This window comes from Mustelus asterias, chromosome 18, assembly GCF_964213995.1.
Source record: "Mustelus asterias chromosome 18, sMusAst1.hap1.1, whole genome shotgun sequence".
NCBI lineage: Eukaryota > Metazoa > Chordata > Chondrichthyes > Carcharhiniformes > Triakidae > Mustelus > Mustelus asterias.
Genome location: NC_135818.1, coordinates 37872973 through 37892873, shown reverse-complemented (window position 1 = coordinate 37892873; position 19901 = coordinate 37872973). Strand labels below are relative to the sequence as shown.

The 19901-nt window shown below is 40.8% G+C and overlaps 1 protein-coding gene across 11 annotated transcripts in view; it reads left to right on the top strand.

Annotated features, from left to right (window-relative positions):
* The window catches only part of mipol1 (mirror-image polydactyly 1), a 381908-nt gene extending 365730 nt beyond the window's left edge, over positions 1-16178 (top strand). For all 11 annotated transcript variants that reach the window (XM_078233774.1, XM_078233767.1, XM_078233765.1 and 8 more), the window contains one exon: positions 14924-16178. In XM_078233774.1, the coding sequence (XP_078089900.1) occupies positions 14924-14990 (67 nt within the window). In that variant the 3' untranslated portion in view covers positions 14991-16178. The remainder of the gene's footprint in view (positions 1-14923) is intronic.
* Positions 16179-19901: the final 3723 nt, after the last annotated feature.

Genomic DNA, 19901 nt, shown 5'->3' with positions numbered 1-19901 from the left:
ATACATATGTATTTATTTATTTTTTACTTGTGTTTGTGCACATACATCTGTGTAATAGTGCATATATATTTATATTTCATAAAAAATCAGGGAATAAGCTACAATAAAATAAAGTTAGAATTTGCAGCATTTTTGCAGTGTTGTTGATGATTAAGCATACCCTCTGCAGCTTTCCGAGTACTGCTAGTTGAATCTGTAAAGGGTCACGTAAGGGTTCTTAGCACAGAGTAAACAGACTTTCTACAAACTCAGCTGCTTGATCTGTTTGCTAGTTGAATTAGTAGGAGGGGTGGATAGGCATTGGTGCTGGAAAGACAGAGAGGTTTCTACAGCTTTTTTAGATAAAGCAATAGCATTGTGCTCAAAGTCTTTACAAAATTGTTCAGTTTTGCTGCAGAGAATTGACTTCAAGTATCCTGGCAACAGGATCATTGAAAGATGGCCGCAGCCATAGTGAAGGACAAAATTTTAATTGTGTGTGTGTGTTCAGGAAAGTTGACTGATTTTGCTTTTTATAACCAGAACTTAACCAAAGACCATTGTTTGGGTTAAAAGCAGCTAATAAAATAGAATACTTTGTTTCATTTTGCACTTTGATTATTGCCAATGTGGCATCTCTAATCACGTACTCAACTCTCTCTCATCATTCATATCTCCTGCACACTACCAATTCTACAATCCTCATCATCTAACTCTGTAAAAAAACTCCACTCTCATCAACTACCTTTACCTATGTTGTCCTAATCAGCAGTTTTCTTAATTCTGCTGTTGTCAGCGTCAGGTCTTTCCACCCTTGCCATTCCTATTTACAGTTCTCACCTTCATGCCCTCCTCATGCATCAGTCGCTGAAAGTAAGCACGCAGATACAGCAGGTGGTAAAGAAGGCAAATGGTATGTTGGTCTTAATGACAAGAGGATTTGAGTATAGGAGTAGGGGATGCTTTACTGCAATTATATAGGGCATTGGTGAGGCCAATTGTGTGCAGTTTTGGTATCCTTATCTGAGGAAGAATGTCCTTGCTGTGCAGGGAGAATTACCAGGCTGATTCCTGAGATAGCTGGTCTAAGTCGGTTAGGATTATATTTTTGGAGTTTAGAAGAATGGGAGGGGATCTCATAGAAATTTATAAAATTCTAACAGGATTAGACATGGTGGATTCAGAAAGAATATTCCCGATGGTGGGGAAGTCCAGAACTAGGGGTCATAGTTTGAGGATAAGGGGTAAACCTTTTAGGACTGAGGTGAGGAGAAATTTCTTCACCCAGAGGGTGGTGAATCTGTGGGATTCACTACCACAGAAAGTAGTTGAGGCCAAAACATTACGTGATTTCAAGAAACAAATAGATAAAGCTCTTGGAGCTAGAAGGATCAAGGGATTTGGGGGAAAGGCGGGATCAGAGTATTGAATTTGGTGATCAGCCATGTTCAAAATGAATGGTGAGCAGGCTTGAAGAGCCGAATGGCCTACTTCTTCTATTTTCTATGTTTCCAAGTCAGAGTTCTATGGACTTGAGTGCATCTGGCACATGCCTGACTGGTCTCCCCAGCGCATAATGGACCATGTTCACCAATCCCATAATCACCCTTCCCATTGCTAAATCCCGTTGTACCTCCGGGATCATCCTGGAGGACAACAGTTTTCCCTGGTTCTTCTCAACAAACCAACTTTTCCGAATCCATTTTCCTGCACTTTTTGATTTATTTGATTTATTATTGTCACATGCATTAGCATACAGTGAAAAGTATTGTTTCTTGCGCTCTATACAGACAAAGCATATCATTCATAGATAAGGAAATGAGAGAGCACAGAATGTAGTGTTACAGTTAGAGCTAGGGTGTAGAGGAAGATCAGCTTAATGCAGGGTAGGTTCATTCAAAAGTCTGATGGCAACAGGGAAAAAGCTGTTCTTGTCTCGGTTGGTACTTGACCTCAGACTTTTGTATCTTTTTCCCGACGGAAGAAGGTGGAAGAGAAAATGTCCGGGGGTGCGTGGGGTCCTTAATTATGCTGGCTGCTTTGCCGAGGCAGCGGGAGGTATGGACAGAGTCAATGGATGGGAGGCTGGTTTGCGTGATGGATTGGGCTATATTTACAACCTTTTGTAGTTCCTTGCGGTCTTGGGCAGAGTGGGAGCCATGCCAAGCTGTGATACAACTAGAAAGAATGCTTTCTATGGTGCATCTGTAAAAGTTGGTAAGAGTCGTAGCTGACACGCCAAATTTCCTGAGTCTTCTGAGAAAGTAGAGGCGTTGGTGGGCTTTCTTAACTATAGTGTCAGCATGTTGGGACCAGGACAGGTTGTTTGTGATCTGGATACCTAAAACCTGAAGCTCTCAACCTCCCTTCTACTTTGTCCCTGTTGATGTAGGCAGGGCATGTTCTCCTTTACGCTTCCTGAAGTCGATGACAATCTTCTTCATTTTGTTGACTTTGAGGGAGAGATTATTGTCGCTGCGCCAGTTCACCAGATTCTCTATCTCATTCCTGTACTCTGTCTTGTCATTGTTTGAGATCTGACCCACTAAGGTGCTATCGTCAGCAGACTTGAAAATCGAGTTGGAGGGGAATTTGGCCGCACAGTCATAAGTGTATTAGGAGTATAGTCGGGGGCTGAGTAGTGTGGGGCACTGGTGTTGAGGATGATCCCGGTGTTGTTGGAGGAGGTGTTGTTGTCTATCCTTACTGATTGTGGTCTGTGGGTTAGGAGGTTCAGAATCCAGTCGCAGAGGGAGGAGCCGAGGCCCAGGCCATGGAGTTTGGAGATGAGTTTCGTCGGAATAATGGTGTTGAAAGCTGAGCTATAGTCAATAAATAGGAGTCTGACATAGATGTCTTTGCTATCTAGGTGTTCAGGGTTGAGTGCAGGGCCCGGGAGATGGCATCTACTGTGGACCTATTGTGGTGGTAGGCAAACTGTAGTGGATCCAGGCAGTCCGGGAGACTGGAATTGATTCGTGCCATGACCAGCTTTTCGAAGCACTTTATAATGATGGATGTCAGAGCCACCAGACGATAGTTATTAAGGCAGGCTGCTTGGCGTTTCTTTGGTACTGAGATGATGGTCGTCCTCTTGAAGCAGATAGGGATCTCAGATTGTTGTAAAGAGAGGTTGAAGGTGTCTGCGAATACTCCCACCAACTGATCCGCACAGGATCTGAGTGCTCGTCCGGGTACCCCATCTGAACCAGTCATTTTCCATGGGTTGACTTTTGAGAAAGCTGCTCTGACATGTGCAATGGTGACCTCAGATACTGGTTTGTCCAAGACTTCCAGGGTGAAGGGCATGCGCTCACTGACCTCTTGCTCAAAACAGGCGTAGAATGCATTGAGCTCATCAGGAAGGGCTGTATTGGAGCTGGCGATTTTACATGCCTTCATCTTGTAGCCTGTTATGTCTTGCAGACCTTGTCATAGTCGGCGGGGGTCTGTGTGGCTAGCCTTTGACTCTAGCTTAGTCCGGTAATGTCTTTTGGCATCTTTGATCTTCATCTTTACAGGCAATGGTGAGAAGTCCTTCACTTTTTATATTTCAATATTATTTCTATTTATAAGGCTCTGGTCATCCATCCAGCAATTCACTTGCTACAGTTCTGATGGTTTAATGCCCTGTTGTCTCCTGTCCTCGATCAAACCTCTCATTGCAGGCCCTGATGTTAGGTGTATTTCCACCGTGCCTTTTGATGCCAACTTAAAGCTCCATCCCTATGCCCCAACTAGTATCAAATATTCTTAACTGTTCATTCAGGGTGAACATATTCTGTTTTCTTCTCTGCTGCTTTTATTATTCTTTTGCCGGATGTGGGTGTCACTGGCTAGGCCAGCATTTGTTGCCCATCCCTAATTGCTCTTGAGAAGGTGGTGATGAGTTGCCTTCTTGAACCACTGCGGTCCATATGATGTAGATACACCCACAATTCTGTTAGGAAGGGAGTTCTAGGATTTTGACCCAGGGACAGTAAAGGAAGAGCAATACAGTCCCAAGTCAGGATGGTGTGCGGCTTGGAGGGGAACTTGCAAGTGGTGATGTTCTCATGCAGCTGTTTCCTTTGACCCCCAGGTGGTAGAGTCATTGGTTTAGAAGATTCAAACGAGCCTTAATGAGATGCTGGAGTGCATCATGTATATGGTACACATTGCTGCCACGATGCATCAGTGGTGTAGTGATTTGATTTGATTTATTATTGTCACATGTATTAGTATACAGTGAAAAGTATTGTTTCTTGTGGGCTGCACAGAGAAAGCATACTGTACATAGAGAAGGAAAGGAGTGAGTGCAGAGTATAGTGTTACAGTCATAGCTAGGGTGTAGAGAAAGCTCAGCTTAATACGAGCTAGGTCCATTCGAAAGTCTGACGGCAGCAGGGAAGAAGCTGTTCTTGAGTCGGTCGGTATATATCCTAAGACTTTTGTATCTTTTTCCTGACAAAGAAGGTAGAAGAGAGTATGTCCAGGGTGTGTGGGGTCCTTGATTATGCTGGCTGCTTTTCCGATGCAACAGGAAGTGTAGAGTCAATGGATGGGAGGCTGGTTTGCGTGATGGACTGGGCTTCATTCACGACCCTTTGTAGATTTTTGTGGCCTTGGACAGAGCAGGAGCCATACCAAGCTGTGATACAACCAGAAAGAATGATTTCTATGATGAATCTGTAAAAGTTGATGAGATTCGCAGCGGACATGCCAAATTTCCTTACCTCCTGAGAAAGTAGAGGCGTTGGTGGGCTTTCTTAACTATAGCATCGGCATGGAGGGACCAGGATAGGTTGTCGGTGATCTGGACACCTAGAAACTTGAAGCTCTCGAATCATTTCCACTTTGTCCCCATTAATATAGATAGGGACATGTCCTCCACTACGCTTCCTGAAGTTGATGACTATCTCCTTCGTTTTGTTGACATTGAGGGAAGAGAGTATTGTCGTTGCACCAGTTTAATGAGTCAGTGTTGAAGGTAGTCGATGGGGTGCCAATCAAGTGGGTTGCTTTGTCTCAGATGGTGTTGAGTTCCTGAATGTTGTTGGTTCTATGGTGTATTGAGTGTTGTCCATGATACTCCATTGGGGATGGGGGTATGCTGGGCCTTGAGGTTAGATTGTGGTTGCGTACAATTCTGCTGCTGCTGATGGCCCACAGCTCCTCATGGATTCTCAGTTTTAAGTTTCTGTTTGAAATTTGTCCCGTGTAGCACAGTGGTAGTGCCACAAAACACAATGGTAGATATCCTCAGTGTGAAGATGGGACATTGTCTCCACAGGGACTCTGCAGTGGTCATTCCTACCTATACAGTCATCAGTAATGGAAAGATGCATCTGTGATTTGAAGGTCGACAAGGAGGAGGTCAAGTATGTTTTTCCCTCATGTTAGATCCCTCACCACCTGCTACTGACCCAGTCTAGCAGCTATCTCCCCTGGAACTCATCCAACATGGTCAGTGGTGGTACTACCAAGCCACTCTTGGTGATGGGCATTGATGTCCACCACCCAAAGTACATTCTGTGCCCTTGCCACCTCAGTGCTTCTTTCAAATTATGTTCAACATGGAGTAGTATTGATTCCTCTTCTGACATGAGGTGGTGGAGTGTGCAGGGGCTGGGGGTGGGATGGGGCAGGGTGGTAACCAGCAGGAAATTCCTTGCCTATGTTTGAACTGAGACTTCATGTGGTCCAGAGTTGATGTTGAGAATTTTCAGGGCAACTCCCTCTCAACTGAATATCACTGTCACATCTGCCATTGGCACAGGACATAGCCAGGGATGGTGATGGTGGTGCCTGGGACATTGTCTGTTAAGTAGGATTCCATGAGTCTGACTTTTATTAGGAAGTTGCTTCACTAGTCTGTGGGACAGCTGTCCCAATGAATCCCAAGACATTATAGAACATAGAACAGTACAGCACAGAACAGGCCCTTCGACCCACGATGTTGTGCTGAGCTTTATCTGAAACCAAGATCAAGCTATCCCACTCCCTATCATCCTGGTGTGCTCCATGTGCCTATCCAATAACCGCTTAAATGTTCCTAAAGTGTCTGACTCCACCATCACTGCAGGCAGTCCCCCTTTCCACACCCCAACCACTCTCTGAGTAAAGAACCTACCTCGGACATCCTTCCTATATCTCCCACCATGAACCCTATAGTTATGCCCCCTTGTAATAGCTCCATCCACCCGAGGAAATAGTCTTTGAACGTTCACTCTATCTATCCCCTTCATCATTTTATAAACCTCTATTAAGTCTCCCCTCAGCCTCCTCCGCTCCAGAGAGAACAGCCCTAGCTCCCTCAACCTTTCCTCATAAGACCTACCCTCCAAACCAGGCAGCATCCTGGTAAATCTCCTTTGCACTCTTTCCAGCGCTTCCACATCCTTCTTATAGTAAGGTGACCAGAACTGCACACAATATTCCAAATGTGGTCTCACCAAGGTCCTGTACAGTTGCAGCATAACCCCACGGCTCTTAAACTCCAACCCCCTGTTAATAAAAGCTAACACACTATAGGCCTTCTTCACAGCTCTATCCACTTGAGTGGCAACCTTCAGCGATCTGTGGATATATATAGAACATATAGAAAGCCACAGCACAAACAGGCCCTTCGGCCCACAAGTTGCGCCGATCACATCCCCACCTCTAGGCCTATCTATAGCCCTCAATCCCATTAAATCCCATGTACTCATCCAGAAGTCTCTTAAAAGACCCCAACGAGTTTGCCTCCACCACCACCGACGTCAGCCGATTCCACTCACCCACCACCCTCTGAGTGAAAAACTTACCCCTGACATCTTCTCTGTACCTACCCCCCAGCACCTTAAACCTGTGTCCTCTCGTAGCAACCATTTCAGCCCTTGGAAATAGCCTCTGAGAGTCTACCCTATCCAGACCTCTCAACATCTTGTAAACCTCTATCAGGTCACCTCTCATCCTTCGTCTCTCCAGGGAGAAGAGACCAAGCTCCCTCAACCTATCCTCATAAGGCATGCCCCCCAATCCAGGCAACATCCTTGTAAATCTCCTCTGCACCCTTTCAATGGCTTCAACATCTTTCCTGTAATGAGGTGACCAGAACTGCGCGCAGTACTCCAAGTGGGGTCTAACCAGGGTCCTATAAAGCTGCAGCATTATCTCCCGACTCCTAAACTCAATCCCTCGATTAATGAAGGCCAGTATGCCGTACGCCTTCTTGACCGCATCCTCCACCTGCGAGGCCGATTTAAGAGTCCGATGGACCCGGACCCCAAGGTCCTTCTGATCCTCTACACTGCTAAGAATGGTACTCTTCATATTATACTGCTGCTTCATCCCATTGGATCTGCCAAAATGGATCACCACACACTTATCCGGGTTGAAGTCCATCTGCCACTTCTCCGCCCAGTCTTGCATTCTATCTATGTCTCGCTGCAACTTCTGACATCCCTCCAAACTATCCACAACACCACCTACCTTGGTGTCGTCAGCAAACTTACCAACCCATCCCTCCACTTCCTCATCCAGGTCATTTATGAAAATGAGAAACAGCAAGGGTCCCAGAACAGATCCCTGGGGCACTCCACTGGTCACTGACGTCCATGCAGAGAAAGACCCCTCCACAGCCACTCTATGGACCCCAAGATCTCTCTGTTCCTCCACAGTCTTCAGAACCCTACCTTTGACCCTGTAATCCACATTTAAATTAGTCCTACCAAAATGAATCACCTCACATTTATCAGGGTTAAACTCCATTTGCCATTTTTCAGCCCAGCTTTGCATCCTATCTATGTCTCTTTGCAGCCTACAACAGCCCTCCACCTCATCCACTACTCCACCAATCTTGGTGTCATCAGCAAATTTACTGATCCACCCTTCAGCCCCCTCCTCTAGGTCATTAATAAAAATCACAAATAGCAGAGGACCAAGCACTGATCCCTGTGGCACTCCGCTAGCAACCTGCCTCCAGTCCGAACATTTTCCATCCACCACCACCCTCTGGCTTCGATCAGATAGCCAGTTACCTATCCAATCGGCCAACTTTCCCTCTAACCCACACCTCCTTACTTTCATCATAAGCCGACCATGGGGGACCTTATCAAACGCCTTACTAAAATCCATGTATATGACATCAACTGCCCTACCTTCATCAACACACTTAGTTACCTCCTCAAAAAATTCAATCAAATTTGTGAGGCACGACTTGCCTTTCACGAATCCGTGGACAGTGAGGACCCAAAGATCAAAGCCAAAGGCTCTGCAATCTCATCCCTTGCCTCCCAAAGAATCCTAGGATATCCTAGGTGTTGTTTCTGGTGACTATGTTGATGCCGGGTTATCGGTCCAGTTTCATTCCTTTTAGATTTCATAGCATTTTGGTAATGGACACAAACTGAGTGCTTGCTCAGCCATTTCAGAGTCAATCACATTTCTGTGGGTCCAGAGTCACATATAGGCCACACTAGGTAAGGATGGCTGATGTCTTTTCCTTAATGGACATTAGTGTTTTTATAAAAATCAACAATGATTTCATGATCATTATAACTGAGACTAGCTTTTCATTCCAGATTTATTAATTGAATTTAAATTCCACCAGCTGATAACACTTGAACCTATCCTGGGCCTATGGATTGCTCGTCCATTGGTATTACCAGCATGCCCCCATCTCCCAGATCATTAAATCTAAATCTAATATCCTATACATCACCAAGATTGTTTACTACTATTTCCCCAGCTCTGTCCATTCCTCTCCTGAGCAATACTGGGTCTGTTATCTGTATTATTGTTAGCTCCACACTTGTCTTCTCCTGCAACTTCCTTCTAGCCTCCTGAGATTAACATGACACAAACTCCAACACAGCCAAAACTCTGCTGCTTGAAACCTGTCCCAGACTAATTATTTCTCATCCATCAACCCTTTCATTACTTACCTCAGAGAATTGAATTCAATATCAGGGTCTTGTTTATCCATGGTCTCATCCCACCATTCGATTGTCAGCTGGGCTCACTGGTACCACTCTCGCCTCTAAATCAGAGATCATGGGTTCAAGCACCACTCAACTTAATCACATAATCTAATCACTTCAGCAAGAGTATTGCATTGTCAAAAATTGCCTTACAGTTGAGAACTAAACTGATATACCGTATGCTAGTTCTGGTGGACACGAAAAATCCTGAGATACTATTTGAAAAAAAACAGGAAATTTCCCCCAGTTCCTGGCCAATGTTTATCTCTCAATCAGCATCATCAAAAATGGATTAACTGGTGATTATCTCACCGCTGTGAGCAAATTGGCTGCAACATTTGCCTACTAAACAAAAGTGACTATATTGAGGACATGAAAAGCACTGCATAAATTCAAGTATTCCTTCTTATCTCTGTAATGATAGTGTACTGCTAACTCTTTATCACTGCTTGACATCTATTTCTCCTCAGTAAAATAACTTAGGACATATACTGTGTTGAAGACATTGTATGAATGTGAATTGTATCAATACACACACTTTTTCTAATTTGATATACTGTATTTGTAACTGTGGTTCTCAAATACTTTGCATATAAACATCAGTCAGTAATTTTAGCTTAACAGTTATGTCTGATTGATGCTACTGTGCTAATGCACAGCAAACAGCATCAAAATCAAATCTGTTTAAAATGTTGGGGAGGCAGTGCCGCAGTGGTATTGTCACTGGCCTCGTCATCCAGTAATGCAGAGCAATGCTCTGGGGACACAAGTTCAAATCCTGCCATGGTGAAATTTTAATCTTGTCAAAATCTGGAATTAAAAGTTGAATGATGACCGTGAAACCATTGTTGATTGTCATTAAAAAAGCCCCACCTAATTCACTAATGTCCTGTTAGAGAAGGAAATCTGCCACCCTTGCCTGGTAGGCCTTCATGTGACTCCAGATCCACAGCAAAGACTCTTAAATGCCTCCTCCTCAAGGGCAATTAGAGATGGGCAATAAATGCTGGCCTACCCAATGATGCCCACATACCATGAAATAATTTTTTAAAGATCATGCAGTTTGATCCCAGCTTTTGCTAGATTGTCACTCTCGGTTTGAGTACCACTTTGTGGATGGCTCACCAGCATTCATGTCCATTTTACAATTCTACCACTTCTCATTTCTGTTGCTTTCCATACAGTCCCTCTGTATGTCTGTGCATGTAGATACCAGGCAATTACAGGAAAGGCAGCCTTGGTGAAGTGAGAAAGAGAGTAGTATTTCAGGTCATTTACCTTTCCTCAGAGTTAAATGTCTTTGACTGAAATGATGGCACAGTTTCATTCTCCATAGATGCTACCAGACCTGCTAAATATTTCCCACATGTTTATATTTCTGATGTTGCGCATCAGCAGTATTTTGGTTTTGTAAGGGTAGAACTTAGATGTGCGGGTTAGGTGGATTGGCCATGTTAAATTGCCCCTTAGTGTCAGTGGAGCTAGCCAGGGTAAATGCATGGGGTTATGGGGATAGGGCCTGGATGCGGATTGTGATCGGTGCAGATGTGATGGACCGAATGGCCTCCTTCTGCACTGTAGAATTCTAATTGGACTTGGTTGTGAACATTCCATAATCTGTTAGATAACTAATGGTCTTTACGGTTCAACCTCAGGCATAAAGGGTCTGATTTTATCTCGATATATGAATGAGTTTTAAGTAAGTTAAAATCAGGGCACAAAGCTATTTGTGTGCCATACCAGATAATTGTGGAACCATGCAACTGCATGAGCTACAACCACTGGGCGGTAAGTAGTGAAGATAGAAAGTTGAAAAGAAAATGGAACCTTGGTTTGCCTCTTGCAGTTACTCACACAAAATATTATAGGTCACTGAAATTGTATCAAACAACAAACATTCTCAATTTCAAATCACCAGCTAAAAAACTATAATTAGTTACCTTTTTTCAGGTGATACATCTGTAAATATTGAACTATGTAAAGATTATACCATGTGCCATATTGGTGGAATTCCTCTTTGATGGCAATTTGCATCATGTATTTAGTGCAGGGAGAAGTAAGCTTTTTAGCTTTATGAAGACATGGGGCCTCAGGACCACATATCAAATTTAAATCCATGTTCTCATCAATGTGCAAATGTCATATAATGATGATCCTAACAGATCTTGGTATTCTAATTTAGAATTTATTCCCCAGTAACTTCTTAACACAACTAAAATCCCCATGCCACATTTAAAGTCCCAAATATATCCCAGCAATTCAACAGGCTCCTTTCTTGTTCTGACACAACAAACAGCACAGTGCCAGAAGGACGGTATTAAAATATAATTATAGTGTAGCCATAAAATATCCAGCTAACGGTTTAGAAGTCATTTGCCTGGATGTTAATGGGTAGGGTGGCACAGTTTTGAATGGAAATCTGTGTTTCAATGCCACGTTGTGCATCTTTTGTCATTACCAAATTCTCCACTCAGAGGTCAGCCTTACTGGCAGTTGGATGTGGAGGACCCTAGCATTGGCTGCAGGAGTAAGTCTAATCATCAATTCCAGTGTTGAAGGAGTGGTGGGGATTGATCCTGGAGATTTTTGGGTGTGGAGTCTAATGTGGGGGAGTATTCTGGTTTACAAGCAATCCTGAAAATGCACTTAACTTCTCACCTGGCTGTTCTCACCTCCTTCAACTACTATGCATCCCAAGGCATGGGAAAGCCAGCTCAACACTGTAAAACTTGAAAAGCAGGTTAAATTAGTCAGTCTCAGTAAAATGTTTAAACTGCCAGTCTGCCTCCGTTAAACCAGGAAGTAGATAGATGTCATATGATCTTTAAAATTCTAGTGCCCGTTCCAACCCCACCCATTGTGTTTGAAATTAATGAGCCCTTACTCTAAGACACATTTTGCAGCTGTATAAAATAACCTCCACTCTGTAGAAAAATGGTACTTCATCTCTTACAAATGTGTTAAACCTATTCATATAAATTATTTTCTGAAGTTTAGTAGTTGTTAGTGTATTTGTAGACGTGACATCCAATTGAACACATCAGGAGTCCACCAACAGCAATGAATTCTCAGCATAAATTTCAAAGGGAAGATCTTGCTTGACCAACCTTATTGAATTTCTTGAGGGGAAACGGAGAAAGTTAATGGTGATAATGCAGTAGGTGTGGTTTATCTAGACTTTCAGAAGGCCTTCAGTTATGTGCCCCATAATAGATTAATGAATAAGGTCAGAAAATGTGGAGTTAGAGGACAAGTGGCAGAATGGATTGCTAGCTGGCTTCAAGACTGAAAACAGTGGGAGTAAAGGGTAATTATTCAGAGTGCAGAAAGTGGGAAGTGGTGTTCCACAAGGATCATCACATTTACAATTTACATTAACTTGGACTTTGGAATCAAAACACAATTCTAAACTTGCATCTGACACCAAATTGAGGAAGGGGGATAGTCAATACTGAGGAAGACTGCAACCTGATGAAGGAGCAGTGCTCCGAAAGCTCATGATTCCAAATAAACCTGTTGAACTTTAACCTGGTGTGGTGAGACTTCTTACTGTACAATTACATCAATCACTAAAAGCTGCTCCACAGGTTAGCAAGACCATAAAAAAGCAAACCAACCATTAGGCTTTATTTCCTGAGGGATAGAATTGAAAAGTAGGGAAGTTATGCTGAATCTGTATTGAACCTTGGGTAGATGATCAAAGTATAGCATGCAGTTCTGGTTGCCACATTATAAGAAGGATATAGAGGCACTGCAAAGAAGATTTATAAAGATGATTCCTGAAATGCATGGGTATACATATCAGGAAAGGATTGATAGACTGGGTGAAGTGAATAGTACAGATTCACTTATGGAGAAGCTAGACCAGCATTTGAGGGAAAAAATTATGATTAAAAAGGTCAATTTAAATGAGGAAATATGTGAGGAGGTTTGGGTGGAGCATAAAGATCAGTATGGACTGGTTGAGCCAAATGGCCTGCTTTTATGTTGTTGTTTATCCTTTACAATCTATGTATATATTACTTAAGTAGGTTTGGACCCACAGCTCTTACAATTCTGATAGACAGCATGTGCTATACATACACATACTAAATTAAATAAACAACTTCTCCTATGGAAACTTAATGGTATTTGATTCTAACTTCAAGAACAATTGTAAAAACTCTCATCAAAAATGTTGGAAATTATTAATTTTACCATTGTGATGTAGAAATATACACCTTTTTTTAAAAAAGCTATTTCACACTGAAATATGTGATATGAATACAATAACATACAGTGCGTAGGTGCTATATTTTGTTCAAATAGGATTTTTGAAGTTTAAAATAAAAATGCCAAAAGAGAAATTAAGCAAATTATTTCCAAAATCTCTTATTTCACGTTAGTTTTATTAGATATATTTTAACAAAATAGGAATTAATATAATTAACCTGGAACCTTTTAATTATTTCAACTTGGATTTTATTCATTAGTTTTATATTATTTCATAGTGATAGAACATTGATGTGTATTCCTTGGGAGAGAAGTAAAGACTCATTAGTAACAACTACAGCAGGCCTAATCCATCACAATGAGACTAAGCAATGCAGCATGAGAATACGAATGAATATGAAATAATTGCACGCCAGTGTGACTGACCCTTCAGCCTTGAAATCCATGAGAGATCATGTGGGTTGGTAGGGGAGAATCTGACTCTCTTTCTAACACAGTTATGAGAAAAATGTGGCTGGAACCAAATACTCCTTATATGATGTAGCTGGTAAAAGAAGTGAGAGGAGCAGGGAATTTGACACGTTGGTGCAGAAAGTTGCTTCATTGATGGAAGCTGAAGCAAATGTACATTTCCTGGAAGAGGCAAACTTGACAATGAGAACTGAACTTTTTTCAATGATTTATAATGTGAATTTCAAAGCTACAGCTGTTATCCCCAAAGTCTTATTAATTGTAATTTTTGGTGTGGGGATGGGGGCGGGGTTTAACTTTGGAAAAAAAGTAATAGTTTCCCTTGTTTGTTGACCAAAGTAAGAAAGAATTAATGTTCAAATTGTTTGTAAACAGTAGTTTCAGGTTTTTTTTGTGAAAATCTTGGAAAATTAGGTGCCTCATATTTTTTCATGTTACACATCTCATCAAATATTAGCCTTTTTAGTAGTCATATTGCATCATCAATCTTGTATTGGTCAGCTTTGTGACTTACTTGTTGAAGTATTCAACAACAAGATGTTATGTTACTGAAACTAGAGATGTCTCTTTCCAGCAGACTGTATGCATGATTATCACTTATAAATCAATATAGATATGTAGTAATGTACAAACTTCCATCTAAGAGTTTTAGGCAAACTGTAAATGAATGCATGGGTCAAAGTATCTCTAGAAAATGTGGTAGACCCTAGTCTGTGATAGCTTTAGGCATTCATCTGACATTGCATTATCTGTCACAATTTGGCAATAGAATGAAGTACTAGCACATGGTGTGTGATATGAACAAAAGTATTTAACTGTACGTATGTTCAGTATCAGAGAAATGTTCCAAAATCTGGATTTGGAGATCTGGATTTTCAAAGATATTCCAAATAGTTTTCAACTATCTAAGTGCAGTTAACTCAGTCTGTCTCGCAGTAGCTGAATTTACTAATAAATAAAATTGAGAATCCAGCAGCTGAACAATTAAATCTAAAATTTTGCACAGTTTGCTAACAGTTTTAATATGAATGAGAATTATTGAGCTTTTACAAGATGCTTCTTGAATCAAGTAAAAAAATCTATAGAAAATGTACCATGTGCATTATAAAAACAGGGGAACTTACTAGTCCATCTCCTGTTCGGAGAATGATACAAATCTTGAAAATAAAATCTAGAGATGAGTCTGCATCCTGTACCAGTGTCTGTGTTACACAGTACATCTTTGTTTTCTAAGGACCACCATGCAGCCTTTCTACAGTGCAAACACTGCCTCTTTCAGCCTATGAATTCCTAATACTGTTCTGCTTTTCTTCCCGCAGGTTGGAACGGCTGGTGGATGTCCTGAGGAAGAAGGTTGGAACAGGGAACATCAGGACGGTGACCTGATTGAGTAGCAGCGTCTGGCAATGTAGTCACATCTGGTGACCAGGCCATTCTATTCATCGTTGTACAAATAAAAAAATCCTGGTCTTAGCAAACAGTTGTTGTAACCAGCACGCTGAAATAACATTCCAAATATATCGAAATCTAATTTTTTTAAGTCTGGAAACTTGATATTATTCTATTGACAAAAGTTGCAGACATGTAGGAGACACTCAGATGTACTGATTTTTACCAGGAATTTGTAAGATCTGTGCTTATAAAAAGTTTCATTTTCCTGCATATTCATTAAGATAATTTACAATTATTACAATAATGCTGTCTTAAATTCAGTAAAAACTCCAAACATTGTTCACTTGCTTGCCAGTTAGAAAATATTTGACCTATAGGACGTAAACCAAATTATATTTTTACACTTCTGAACCTGGAAAAGGGCATTGCAGGTTGAGTTGAATATTTGATGCCGAGCATTGTTTTAACATGACCTGCATCAGTGCTTGTGGCTTTTCCCCCCTAATATTTAACTTTTTGGTAATTCAGTGCCCTGTATCAGTCGCATTATTCAGAACAACAATGTTGGTTCTTTGTGCTGGCCATTACATTTTTCATTTGTTCAGAATTTATATCTAGATCATTGTAGCACGAGATAAAGAGCTATGCAGACGTGTTAATGTTGAGTACATTTTACATCTGGGGGTTCGGGAATGGAATTGAACTTTTCAACACGAGTTCAATCTTCTGTCTGTATTTTAAATGGTTTTTTATTTAACTGGCATAAAGAAATAAAATCATTTACGAAAAGTTGCATGGTACAATCTACAGTGAACGTATTTGGAAGTGACATAACTCCCCAAAAAGACACACCAGAGAATGTGAGCGAGGGGAATCAGTTCGGATTTGAAGCTGGCATTGGTAATTGGTGCTATGGTAGCCAAATCGAAATTTGTTAATGTACAATTTGCTGCCAAACAGCCGATTAATAAATAGTATATATTTTAAAAATCCTATTCATAAAATATTTAATATTTACAGAATATATTTAAAACTTTCCTATTCCGGTGGCTAAAATCGAAATATAATGGAAGTGTGCTCGCACATTCAGATGCATGCGGCATATTCAAATTTGTATTTGTACCATCTATGAATTGGGCTGCACTCTATGTATTCTAATTATGTGAAGACACGGATTTTAAATTGTCAGCACCTTGAATTACAATGCTAATAAAAGATTACAAAGAAAGCAAAAGAGAGAAATAGCAAATGTGAAATGTTCAAAAGTGCAGAGATGCGGCTGTGTTTAATATGAGTCCAATGCAGCTTTGTTGCTCCGATATTAATTGAAAAGGGGCGGGTATCGGCAGAAAAATACAATGATCCTCCATGTGGAGATTTACTGACTCAGCTGGAGTTGGGGAGAGGACTAAATGAACATTCACGTTTCCGTAGGTCTATTATCGCTGGAGGTTATTTGTTATCTCAAAGATTTTAAGTTCGTCTTTTGGTTTATAGTGGTTAATGCTCCAGTGAATGCAAAAGTGATTAAGGAAACAATACAGAGAATTATTTTGCTTCATTAACTCCACGCGCAAAAAAATTATGCAGATACCCTGTCGAATAAGTAATTCAGCATCAACATATGTTTATAAAAAGTATTGAGTGAGTAAATGAATCTTTAATGATGGTGCGTTTAAGGGGATAACGATTTTACACAAGAAGACAGGACAGTGCCTGAAATTGGAATAGTCTAGTTTCTTATCAACTCATAGGTGAAATATGATTTTCTCATTTAAAATTAACCAGGTTTGTTTAGGATCGATGATACACTCTTATGTCACTAGTCTGACGCAATTTTCGTTCAATGCAATTTTCAATGTATATGTGGTACATTTATAAATGTGATTAAAATCTCCAACATAAATATTTAGGGGACGGGGGAGTATGTTACGAAGGGACGTGTCGATAACGTTCCTATTACCCTGCAGCACATTTCTGAGCACAGTTTGTTTTCAAAACTCGGACGATGTTGCAAAAAAAGATTGCTTCCGCTTTCTACTAAAAAAAACCCGTTCCTGTGTGAGTATTAAATAATGCACTTGGACAAAATGAAAAAGCTACCTGACAACGACAACCGTTTGTATTTACATATCCGCCCCGAACGCGCATTATTTCTGGACGCTTTACAAGATAAGATGTAGGTGAGTAAGGAAAGTAAGGCGGGGAAAACAAACTGGAGGCCAACAGCAAGGCACAGTTAGACTTTCAGAAGTCTTGAAGAAGGGGAGCGCGATGGCAATGAACTGTAGTTCTGATACCGTTTAAGAAGTAGAGACAGAACGATTGAAACTATCAAAATGATCAATCTAGATGTGCGTGATAAAATTTGAGTGGAAAAGTCCGCGAAATCATTAATGTATGAGGCGGTAATGTTGAGGGTATAAAATATATCAAAAAATGAAAATAATGAGAAAAGAACGTGAGCACCTTGTATACGTGTAGCTTATATATGATCATCCACTACATTATGGAATATGAGTTGTTAAAACGCGAATCGTATCTTGCACGATTATTACTGTGAAAGTATAAGCGTTATGTAAAAATGACAACCAAATTTCGGTTCCTTCCAGGGACCGAAATTATTTATGACGTTGAATCAAATGAAATTTAACAAAAATTTCCAAAAAATCATTAATAAGATGACACTTCATAACTCTTAATAGCATTTTAATGGACATCTCTGAAACGGGGTCAGAAATATTACGGTATAATAAGCATCTTTAAATAGGTAATGAGAATCATCCCTAAAATGTAATGTCTGGAATTGCTCGAGGCATTCTGTGGGTGTGGCAGTAAACCGGGAGAAATTTAAAATTCTCTCCGACAAAAGGTGTTTTTTTTTAAATCTAAGTGTATGGTAAGCATTCGGTGATTAGCCTCGGTCTGACTGCCATAACCTCAAACCCAGGTGAAGGAGCTGGACCACACCTTTCATGCGACAGTTATCCAATCTATTCAAAAATGAGCTAAATAAATAATTTCCAGGTCCCGACCCGGGCAAAGATCTAAAAGATCCCTCTCTTGAGTGTTGCCAAACTGACTCACTTTTACGGCTGTAATTCGAGAACCTGGGGGAAGGAAAGAAGTCGCTGGCGGTTCTTCATAAAGAAGATTTGAGAAGTTTCTAGATTTGAGAAATCTAGAAATCTACCTTGTGACTGCATTTGTATTATCAATTATATATAACTAGTGAAGACGAACAACGCGCACACAGTCTGTTAGAAGTCAGCCAACTACAGAACATCTCACCTTTGCTAAAATTGACTCCCTCAAATGAATATAACATAAATGCCATTTGATGTTTCTGAAAAAGTTCGTGGAAGTTGCATATCAAAGCATTCTACAAACTATCTCAGTTATAAAGTACATCAAAATTGACCTCATTTACTATCAAACTGAGAAATTCAAACATATAAATTGCCATTCAAAAAGCATTCAATATAGTTTTGATTATTGATTGCTTTACTTTGCTGCTACAATTACTTAGAAATCATGCCGCCCCCCCCCCTTGAAAATCTGAGGTGCTATATATTTCAATCTCTGTTTCCAGATTACTATAATGCCTAGTTTGTGAGAGAATCGATTACGTGTGAACACTGGTGATGCTTTTATTGGATCCCCCTTAGATGTGACCGTGTAAGTTTTTGTTCTGACAGGGGCTAGCTGCTGAGAGTCCCTCCCCTCCAATAAAGAACACCATTAGATCTTGTAGAATCCACCTCCAACCGTAACCCTGGAGATGGCACAACCTGGGTGTCCTTGCTCTAATACCAAAGAGTCCGCACTGGATGTTTTCTATCCTAAGTCGTTTTCTGTTGTCGATAATCCTGTGCTGTCAAATAAATACATTGTCTCAGCTGTTCAGTCCAACATCAAAAGAAAAGTGGCCATGTGAAAAGGGGAGGGGGGCATCTTTCTCTTTAAAATTTACGCGCCGACTAAATGTAAAGCTCTTTGTCAATTATGACACTGGCAGTAAATTATTTTAGAATAATAACTATATGGGGAGCACTGATGAAGTGATAACGCCTCAGTTGTTGGAAATGCAACAGATTATGTTACACGCTTGCTCATCCAACAAAGGACGATGAAGCCTGATTAACCATTTTGAAACCGAAAAGATGTCGACAAGACTACAAAACAACTTTTTATACGGTTTAATTAAAAACGTGTTACGAGGACAGAAAAGATGAATGCGATCTGAGAAAGCGTGGCTGATCCGGTTGCTATAACGACAGTAAATCTTCTGCGCCTGGTGTGTTTCATACACTCCCCCGCAACCAGCAATCGACACCTGCTTACTGCATCAACTAAACTCCAAAAAAAGTTCCAAGCACGTTAGCAATATCACTCCCAATTATTGTACAAATAATGTCTTATGTAGGGTCAATATCTAGAATTCAGTGCCGTGTGCCTAGTTCAAAAGTGCTCGTTTTCCATGTTATCCAGCGTGCCAAATAGAAAACTCTTGTGTGCTTTTAACTGATATCACATGGGTCTCGTCAATTGAAGGATATGGACAATCCTTGTAAAATTTATATTGAGGGTGGAAGTTACGTTCGCCATTTGAATTTGGATTAAGTTTACAATTTATCTCAGATTATATCAGAAGATCCAGGAAGAATGTGACAGACCTTGAACGGAATAAAATTGTTTTTATGCCGCTAATTGTTATTACATTAATGATATTCAACGTGCTGAATGGTTTGGCGTTCAAACATGTGGTGTTTGTAATATGACACCATTAACCTTCCATCTCATATGACCAGTTTAATGCTGGTTTATAGTAACTATGTGTCAACTAGGTGCCAGCGACACAACTGCATGACATCTCAATCGCTGCTTGCTCTAAAGTCGGCAACT